This window comes from Panicum virgatum, chromosome 5K (assembly GCF_016808335.1).
Source record: "Panicum virgatum strain AP13 chromosome 5K, P.virgatum_v5, whole genome shotgun sequence".
Classification (NCBI taxonomy): Eukaryota; Viridiplantae; Streptophyta; class Magnoliopsida; order Poales; family Poaceae; genus Panicum; species Panicum virgatum.
In genome coordinates this window covers 45,104,523-45,115,366 of record NC_053140.1, presented here as the reverse complement: position 1 = coordinate 45,115,366, position 10,844 = coordinate 45,104,523, and the positions used below count along the sequence as shown (strand labels likewise).

Here is a 10,844-nt window from a genome sequence, read left to right as displayed (position 1 = left end):
GAGGCTACAGGACAGGCAAAATGGTTAAGAAAACCATTACCCGGAATTGATAATGGTAGACAACAACAATATACCATTCGAATGTTTTCACTCCTATGGCAACATGTTAAGTGTGCTGCCAAACACATTGACAATGGCTTATATGTTGCAAAGGAGAAAATCCAGAATCATATGAAATCATGGAGCACCAAAGTATCAAATTAGTGTTTGCGGATCCGCTTAACAAAAGGCCTACCGCCCAAGTCGACATGGGTTTTACGGTAGGCCTATGATTTCTGGATTACTAAAGGGCCCAAAGAAAAGTTAAGGTCTTGTTTCAATACAGAAAGGTGCATTGTGGCTGTTAAGTCTGACGGTAACTAATAACCGTTATGATGAGGCACGCCCTACATACTGATCTGCAATGAGTTGAGACCAATAGCAAATCGACTAAAGAGAAAGTAAAGAGTTAAGTTCAAATTGAGAAATTTTAAAGTACAAAGGTGAGATCAAGGGGGAGAATGTTAGTATTGATCTCCACCGGGACAGTCCAACGACTGGGCCAACCTTGACTCGCGTCCTGATCGGGAACGCCCAGCCCAAGATGAGGCTAGTGGGCCCCCGTCGCGCAGCCCTATAAAGTGGAGGTGGGATTAGAGGCTCAGGTCATGAGGTTCGCCGCCGCTACAGTTCCTACCATCATAAACCCTAACCCGATCTAGAGAGGGTGGGCTATCAGCGACGGGAAGCACCACTGTGCCGAGCCGTCGCCTCCACTGGCTTGCTGTCGACTATATGGTCGCCTCTACATTGCCGCGATGTACCTCTGCAACCTCGTCATCGCCACCGTGACGCTCTGCACCGCGCGTCGCTGCCGTAGAGCAGACCGTCACCAACGAACCAGTGACGGGCGACTCGAGTTCCTCAAGAACCAGTGAGTAATCCCTCTGATCTACTGCTAGATGGTCCTAAAGTTTCTAACAGGAAGATATACAAGGAATACTGAATACGGATCAGTGGTTGGAGAAGGTCATCCATTCACTATGGCATAAAAGTCTGTTTCTTCTGAATATGGGTGTGGACGCTTGGACCTAGATGATTCCTTCCAGATTGTCTGATGATTTGTTGCCCTTAAACAAGGCTCCCCCCCCCCCCCCCCCCCCCCCCCCCAAAGACCACACACATATATATAGAGTTTACGATTTTTCTAAACTCTGCTAGACAAGGGTGTTTGGTTTGCAAGATAATTAGATAGATAATGCCCACATACATATTTGCCACTGGTTCAGTTGTTCTTTGCAAAAGCTTAAATTCTTATCCCTTATGGACCGAGAGGAATGGGAGAAGAAATATTGGAATATAAGAATATGTTGATGCCATGTCTAGCTGGATCCTTGGAATTTTATTTTCTGGGTGCTTGTTTGGAACAAATAATTTTACAGCATCATTCCTTGTTTCAAGCACATGGATTTCACATGAAGCGCAGTAATTTCCGTAGGAATACTATAAAAGTCAATTTGAAAAGAAAAATCCATATAAAAGGCGATTGGATTGTACAAGCAGTGAAACAGAAGACCTGTGTTACGTGCTAATCAATGTGTGTTTTTTCCCAAGTGGGTCTCGAGGCAGACAAAAAAAAGTCCTTTTTACCTCCCTGAACTTTGGGTCGAGTTCGTTTTTCCTCCTCGAACTTTGAAAATGGCCGACCAGCCTTCTTAGACTACCAAAACCGGTCACACGACCTCCTTGAGCGGGTTTGAGGACGGTTTTACTATTTTTCTTTTATGTTTATTTTAACTGAATCTTTGAAAAATCATAGTAAATCACAAAAAATCATAAAATAGGAAATCTGATTTTTTTGGACTTCACATGAGTAGATATACGCATTGAATATATTACAAGGTATACTTTAGTACAAATTTTTTTGCTATATTTTTAGATATATACTTTTATGTAATTAATTTATAGCTACAATTTTTGTCATCCAATTATTGTGAAATTTTTATGGTGGGCTAATCATTATATGATTGAACTGTAGTAAATTTTTCATAATTATTGGATAACGTTTGAATGATCTATAGATTTATCTACATAAACTAGATAAATCTATAGAAAAATCTAGACGAATCTATAGATAAACCTAGATAAATCTATAACTCAATCATACATAATCCAATAATCATACAATTTTTACTATAGCTCAATCATATAATGATTAGCTCCCATAAAAATTTCACAATAATCGGATGACGGAAACTATAGCTATAAATTAATTACAGAAAAGTATATATCTACAGATACAACAAAAAATTTGTACTAAAGTATATCATATAATATATTCATTGCGTATATCTACTCATGTGGAGTCCAACAAAATTGAATTTTATATTTTGTGATTTTTTTGACTTACTATGATTTTTCAAAGATTTAGTTAAAATAAATATAAAAGAAAAATAGTAAAACCACCCTCAAACCCGCTCAAGGAGGTTGCGCGACCGGTTTCGGGAGTTCGAGGAGGCTGGTCGGCCGGTTTTAAAATTTAGGGAGGAAAAGCGGACTCGGCCGAAGTTCAGGAAGGAAAAAAAAGGACTTTTTCCGACAAAAAATGAAGCTGTCCATGCGTATTGGTTAACTCAAACAAGTGGGCCGGACGCAAGCGTTTCAGCTTACGATGTGGGCCGCTATTTGCCCTCAGCATGATTTGCACCAAATCGGCCCAAGCTCAAAAATAGAACTACTCTTGGGCCTAACCATCCTGTTATAACTCTCCCTCGATCCATTCTAGTATTTCAATAGATGTATTTCACCTTGTTTCAATGATCAAGGAGAAGGATCCTGCTTATCATCCAATCAATTACGTCATCGTCTAATTTAGAACTGGTGATAAATAGGGAATTTTGAAATTTGAAATTTCAAAGAAGGAATCAGTAACTTTCTCAGTATCAAATAACGAAGTGTCAATCCAAGAACGCAAAGTGCCGACGACTTTGCGCATGTGCTGCTGACGGTTGCATTTGGTAGTTGTCTGGCCGTTAGTAATCCGCGGCTGCTGCGTCTGGGCGCTGGCCGTGCGTACGCATCCGGGCACCAGATACGCCAACCGTGGAGCCGTGATGCGCATGGACGCGTACAAGGTACAAACCAACGTTGCCACCGCTAAGGGAGGGGATCGGGCGAGCAGCCGGACGACATGGCCGGGCCCCCGGCGGCGTGGCGTGGCGCGAGCACGCAGCACGCGGATCGACGCCGGACAGGCCGTGCGCGCGGCCGCCGGCTAGGCGAGGCGGCGCCGGCGTGCACCGCGACCTCGGCCTCGTTTAGATTAATTTTTTTTGAAAAATAATTTTTTAATATTTGAAGTACTAAACATAGACTAATTATAAAATTAATTACAGAACTCGTCCGTAAACTTCGAGAGGAATCTAATGAGCCTAAGTAATATATTATTAGAGCACGTGTACTGTAGCAATTACTGTATCAATTTAGTGTCTAATTATAGCTTAATTAGGCTCATTAGATTCGTCTCGTAATTTACAAGCAAACTATGCAATTCATTTTTTATTTTGTCTAGATTTACTACTCTATGCATGTAAAATTCTTACTCGATGTGATAGTTTTGGAATTTTGAATTTTACATGGCCGGGTTTCGGCGGATTTGCGGCTGCGGTTCCAGCGTGCCGCGGGCGGCGGAGTTGCCGCCACGGCCTAGACCGTGCTACCACTATCAGGGGCCTAAACCCTAGAGCGTTCAAAACAAAAAGAAAGGCAACCCCCGAAATCTTTGCCAATCTCTTGGGATTCGGGCCCGGCCCTCTCTCCTCGGCAGAGTAGAGGCACTGAGGTGCTGTTTGATTCGAGAGGTTTTTTTAGTCCCTTTCACGTCAAAATAAATTTTACTATTTTAGATTATTAAATAAAATTTATTTATAATTTTTTTGACAGCTGAGTGCTAATTCGTGAGACGAATCTAATGAGTCTAATTTATCCATAATTTGTTATAGTAATACTACAGTAACCATCCGTTAATCATGAATTAGTATACCTCATTAGATTCGTCTCGCGGTTTAGCCTAGAGTTTTGCAGTTAGTTTTATAATTAATTTTTTATTTAATTCTTCTAAATATTAAGATTTTTTTTTGATATGATATAAATTAAAATTTAGTTCCTAAAATCAAACAAGACGGTCCCGTTTACTGAGACAGACGATAAAAGCAAGCGCAGGCAGGCAGGCAGGCAGGCAGGGGCCAACCCGGCAGGGTCCAGACACGAGAGGCGCGGCGGCACCCTGCGCCCTGCAGGCAGCCAGCCAGCCAGCGGCGCGTAGCAAGAAAAGACTCGCTCCCCTAGTCCCTGTAGCCGCTTTAAAGGCGACGTGCCCACCGCGCGCGCGCACGCATGCGTCGGCGACGCCGGAACCGAGCGCCGAGCCCGAGCTCCTCGCTGCTCTTGCCCGGACGCCTCATGCTGGCCTTGGCGCAAAGGAAGGGGGCGCGCGCGCGGACATTGGCAGGGGTGCCTTGGCTTCCTCGGAGGCCTGATCGAGCTGAGCCTGTGAAATGAGAAGAGACACGGCTCAACGGCGACAGCCGGGCGAGTCCAGTGAGGAGCCGGAGCCGATGAACATCCATTCCCTCGGCCACTGGCAGCAACTGGCAAGCTACACAAGACTTTAGTACATGCACGCCGGGCCCCACATTTTCAGTGACCGTTTCCGTTTGGTTTCGGTAAAAACACCAGTCGGCAGAGGGTTGCAACACGCATGCCGGCGTGCGCACGCTGATGCTACTGCTAGAGAGAGAGAGAGAGTGGGCGCGCGCTGCTGCGGCGTTGGCAGCAAGCCACACTGTGCAGCCGTCGCAGGCTCGAGAAAAAGCAGCGAGGACAGCTGACAGCCTTGGCTCATTTGCTCCCTCCTTTCCTTTTGCCCCTTCTCTCTCTCTCTCTCTCTCTCTCTTCCAAGCCCTACCCAGCACAGGCAGTAGTAGGCTGCGGCCTCCCTCCCATCTCCTCCACAGTTGCTTGGTTTTAACCCCGCTTCCCTTGTCCGGGAGACACAAGGGGCCTCCCCCTGCTGCCCGCCTCGCGTGCTCCCTGTGTTCCTCGCTTCATTCCCCGCCGCCCCCAGCACCTGCGTGCCGTGCTCGCCCGAGCCGGTGAAAGGCCGTCGTCGAGGACCAAACAACATGGCCGCGGATGGGGCCCGCGGAGCTCCCCTGAGGCCGCGGCGGCCATGGCCGCCTCGAGACCACGGGGTCGACGCGCGCGCGGAGGAGGAGGTGAGCCCCGCTACCTAGTGCCTCTATTGGGTTCCCGAGCGAGTCTCCGTGCCACTGCATTTCCATCATGCTGTCTTGCTGTTCTTGAGCTTGTTGGGTTTGTTGTTCACGGCCAAGTTGAACAAGTAGGGAAGAAGCTTCTTGGAAACACATAGATGAACGCTGTTCCTTCACAACAAACGCAGGCGTGGGTAGTCAAGCGGAGGGGTAGCTAATTTTTCTTCCGCGGTAGGCCGGGGACATTCATGGATCCGGGTTGCCAGGGGAATAGCTAAGGACACCTTTAAGTTTTAGGGAGGATCACACCGCGAGAGACTTCAAGAGCTCAAGTACTATTACATATTTTGTGTTCACTGTTGGATTGATCAATTTCTTTACCAGTATCCAACAATATCTGATGCAGATTGGTGGTCACATTTTTGCGACGCTCAGGTGAGGTGCTTGAATTCTTTGATTTTTTGGGTGAATGGGCAGTTTAGCACTGGATTATTAGCAGCCTTTGCGCAGCCACTGAGAAGCCCTTCTGTTATTATTCCGCATGGGCTTCAAATAGACAGCCTTTAGGACGTAGATTCCGGTTTTCACATGAGTGTTCGGCCTGGTTTGTGGTATACTATTTTTCTCCTAAAAGCTTTACACGGTTTTGCACGTGTCAGGACTGAATTCTGCTCAAGTTTTATTCTAATCTTTGTTAAAAAAAACATTCGCCTAGTCAAGCATTTGTGGGATGAAATTAGCGTGACTTTGTGATGTGCATTGCCTTATGGTGAGCAGGATTATAATACCACTGTTTCCCCATTGCCTTTTTGTCAGTGATCATTGAACCTTGTTCTTACTAGACTGCAAACTTTAGTTTTCGTTTTCATACTAAAATAACAAGCTATTTGTTGGTGTCTGCAATTTTCGCATCAAGATTTTTACAACCTAGTAATAAACTAAATAAAGGGGGTGTTTAGTTCATTTTGCGAAATTGTGTAAAGATGTAAAGAGGGCATTTGAAGTACTAAATGAAGTCTATTTGCAAAACTTTTTGCATAGATGGGTTGTAAATCGCGAGACGAATCTAATGATGCTAATTAATTCATGTTTAATCAATAATTAGCGGATGGTTACTGTAGCATCGTTGTTGCAAATCATGGATTAAGTAGGCTCATTAGAATCGTCTCGCGATTTACAGTCCATCCATACAAAAAGTTTTGTAAATAGACTTCATTTAGTACTTCAAATTAACAAGATTCCGTTTCACTTTAATGTGTTTACGGCTTTTTTTACAAAAACCTGTAAAGATCTAAACAGGGCCAAAATAATAATAACAACAACAATAATACAAGGCAATGCTTATACTATCTCTTCATCAACAAACTAAATAGAAATAGCTGTAGTTTGTTTTCTGATGTTTACAACCCAGAGCTTGGCTTCTCACTACAGAGTCAGAAAGTCATCTTAAGGCGCAACAAATTGTTCAGATGGACCATAACTAAGCCGCATCTTTAATTGCCTATGTCATATTTACTACAGCATTGAATTCCACACCAGATAGTATACAGATTTTTGTGGACCCACTAGGTCCTTATTTGAACCAATTGTCTTTACCTTTTCCATGTACATGATCTGCACGCCCTATTTATGGGCCTCCCGTTAGGCCATGGGCCACCAACTTCCTCAAGGGCAATCAATGTTTGCTCCTTGTTCCTACTAGTTTTTATTGAACGTCCTAACAAACAATTTTGGCTGTGTTTAGATGGAGGGAAAAGGGATGCGAAAAGTCACATCGGGCACTGTAGCACACTGTAGCACTTTTCGTTTGTTTGTGGTAAATATTGTCATACCATGATCTAACTAGGCTCAAAAGATTCGTCTCTCAACGTACATTAAAACTATGCAATTAATTTTTTTATTTACCTACATTTAGTACTCTATGCATGAGTTATTTGCTATATTTAATGTTTCGATGTGATTTTGATGTGATGGAAAATTTGGATGTTTGGGGGGGTTTTGTGGGATCTAAACACACCCTTTGGAAAGCCTTGCCTTATCTAGTGTCTGTAAGATGTTAACAACAGGAAATTGTGGAACCAATGCTATCTGCACTCTCAGCGTCTGTTCTGTTACCATCTGTGCTGCCAAACTTTATAAAAAAATTGATTGTCAAAGTACTCCCGCCATCACATGAAAAGTGCAATAGCGCATTTGGAAAAAATCCCAGAGTGCAATCCTAGAAATTGATTCTCAATTACCCACCTGATTAAGTAGTTAGATTTGATTTGCATGCTAAAACTAACAGCATGTGGCCAATAAATGAGGGCATCGTGGCACCACTAATTTTTATGAAAAAAAAACTAGAATTGCACTCTTCATGAGATAGAGGGAGTATATATAATGGCTAGATGAAAACTCTATTACTGGTATGGCATTGAGAATATTAATATGGAGTTTTGAGTCTTAATGGTCAATTTTTACCTTGACACGAGAATGATTTTCTGATCTTTAGATCATTTGTTCGGAGCAAGTATCGGAGGGGTTTTTTTAACCCTCGGCGTGACATTGCGCCTTGCTAAGTTTAAAAGAGAGGGGCTGCCAATACCATTGGTATTTTTTCTCCCCCTTACACCGAATCTGAGTCCATTGGATCTGAAATGAATCTTAGTCCATTGGATCTGAAATCAATGGTTGTGATAAACTCCTTTCCTCTCTTTTCCCCTCCCCTCTCTCTTGCCATATCCTCTCACTCACCATCCGCGCACCCACACCCCACCCTCCGCCGCCGCCCTCAACCCCTCCCTGCTCCATCTTCCTTAATGCCAATTGACACTTGCCGCCGCCGCCGCCCTGCTTTTTTGTGGATGCTTCCACTTAAACCTGACAATGGGTTGTGCCAATTCAATTTGGGTGAAAACAGGCTGAGCAAGCTGGTGGGCTGGTTCGGTTCAAGCTATTGCTTGGAGTAGTTCAGTTTAGTTTGGTTTTGGGCTGCTTTGTTTCGGTTTGCTAATGGGCTTTACCCACGGTTCCAACCCATAGTCCCAAAGCCACGGTCCAGGCTGCTGCTTCCTCGCAAATCCATCGACCAAATCCCACCCGCGCCGCCGCTGCTCCAAGGCGCCGAGCCGCCGTCGGCGCCACCGCCGCAGGGGACGCGCCGGGCCGCCGCCGCCGTCGCAGGGGACCGGGCCACCGGTGCTGCAGGAGCCCGGGCCACCGCCACAGGGGGGGCCGCGCCGCCTGTGGCCGCCGCCGTCCCTCTCCCCCGTCTGTTGCGTCCCCTTCCTGGCCTCAGCCCCCTGCCGCGCCTCCCCCTTCTCCACCAGAAGGCTCCCCAAATTCGCGGCCCGGAGTAGCGGCGGCGGCGGCCGCTCATGCCCCGAGCCCAAGCCAGGTACCCTCTGAGTCCACGTGGGGAGCAGAGCAGGAGGGCAGCCCGACTCGAGCTGGGGTTTCACTGTGTCCTCTTGCTGGTGGTGTCGCGCAGGTGACAACGGGAGCAAGGCCGTCCTCGACGCTTTCTTCCTCGGGAAGGCCTTCGCGGAGGCGCTCACGGAGCGGGTCGAGTCGGTGGTGGGCGAGGTGTTCAGCGTCGTCGGTCAGTGGCAGGCCGAGCAGCAGAAGCAAGTGCAGGAGTTCACGCGAGTGATCACGGATGGGCTGGTGGGTTGGGAAATGGGTTTTAATGGGTTGAGCCTGTAGATCTTTTGTTTGGTTTGGTTTGGTTCGGGGCGACGAAAGTTACAGTTTGGGCTGGTTTGGCTTCTATAAACGAACGAGTGGACCGGAGTGGGTTAATTAATGAGCACATGCATGTCTGGTTTGGTGCGGGTTTGGTGCGGATGCTTGCCCATTGTCAGAGTTCCACTACCAAATCCACTGCCAGTCATGACCACTCGCACACAAACTTGTTGCCGGTGCTCACCCCTGCTGCCTCCACCGCCCTACCGAGGGTCCACCTTCGGCTCACCACCCCGATAGGTGGGGCCGCCTCACCTCCCTGGCTACCCTAATGCCCTTGGACTCCTAGGGCCGCTGGCCCCAGGTACACCATGTCCCCAAACCCTGAACCCTAAAGTTCATTAGAGGTCACTTGAAGTTGCTAGATCTAGAGAAGAAATGGGAATAGATAGAAATAAAAAATAGAGAAGAAAAGGGAATAGTTGGGAATAAATAAATTCAGGTTTATGAGAGAGATAAAGTGGCTGGGCACGGTATAGCTAAGCTCTTCAAAGAAATGCAAAGATGTAACTATTTTTTTTTTGATGATGCGTGCAAAAAGATTGTATCATTTTACTGATTGAGCAATTTTCTGCTACAATGAAGTATTGGACTGTGTATGCATGCTGTTATGGCAAGTGGGCCGACCTAGGCCCACGATTATTAGGGATCATATTTGATTAGGTTAATTTGGTTTATTAGGAAAGAGATAAGATAGATTGATTCGGTTAGGATATTGCTTAGGGGTCAAGTCAGTCGTCTCTATAAAAGAGACTATCATGTATCTCTTTGAGAACCAAATACTTCCCAGAGCCTCCAACGTGAGGGCGGGTAGCCTCTAATCCTGTTATCTACCATATCACATGCTTAGGAACTCTCATAGAAACCACAAGAAAAGAAGATGCATGTGATTGGTTTCTATGACATGCTTCTATGAGAGTTTCTATGAGAGTTCCTAAGCATGTGATAAGCATGTGATATGGTAGATAACAGGATTAGAGGCTACCCGCCCTCACGTTGGAGGCTCTGGGAAGTATTTGGTTCTCAAAGAGATACATCATAGTCTCTTTTATAGAGACGACTGACTTGACCCCTAAGCAATATCCTAACCCAATCAATCTATCTTATCTCTTTCCTAATAAACCAAATTAACCTAATCAAATATGATCCCTAATAATCGTGGGCCTAGGTCGGCCCACTTGCCATAACAGTTCGACATGAACATTTGTATCCCTGTAGGAAAACTGGCTATCCACATGGCTTAACCAATACTGTGCAAGCGGTTGCCTGATCTCCCTGTTCCTATGCATGCGTTTGTTCATCACCAGTGAGAGTAACCTGAGAGCATCCTCATGGATGGTTCATTAGCCTTTGTATGGTTTAGTTATCTTGGTATATAATAGTACAGGCGAAAACTTGTGGTGTACTCTACTCGTATTTGCTTGACGCTGCTGTTTGCCCTCTTGCAGGCCCCAAAAGTCATGATGGTCTGTTGAGAGCAGCCTGGTGATCTCCAATGGTGACGCCTTCTCGCCGAGGAGGGCATGGCTGGAAGAAGTTGGGAATGAAGCGTCTTGGTCCGGCAGCGTATACATAGTATTTTTTTTGCGAGTAACATCGATAATATACCAGATGATTTTTTCCAGTTTTCTCAGGCCGAGGTTATTTTATTTATTAGTAGCTACTAGTTGTAAGCTTAGGCAAAATTCTTTCCGTGGCGAACCGTCAGTTCTGGACCTCCAAAGTTTCTGCAGGATGGGCACCATTCAGAATCAGAACGCGTTTGTTCTTTTGCTCTTCTATTAATATTCTTGGCGGTGACCGCACGGCGCACTGTGGGGGCGGCGGCGACGACGACGGTGGCCGTGGCCGTGCCCGGGATAGCAG

The 10,844-nt window shown here is 45.9% G+C and overlaps 1 protein-coding gene across 1 annotated transcript; it reads left to right on the top strand.

Moving 5' to 3' along the window:
- Positions 1-3,092: 3,092 nt before the first annotated feature.
- Positions 3,093-10,759, top strand: LOC120710147 (formin-like protein 16). The gene is made up of 4 exons (XM_039995810.1): positions 3,093-3,113; positions 8,277-8,631; positions 8,725-8,900; positions 10,427-10,759. The coding sequence occupies exons 1-4, from the start codon at positions 3,093-3,095 to the stop codon at positions 10,451-10,453; spliced, it is 579 nt and encodes a 192-aa protein (XP_039851744.1). The 3' UTR covers positions 10,454-10,759.
- The last annotated feature ends 85 nt before the right edge of the window (positions 10,760-10,844 follow it).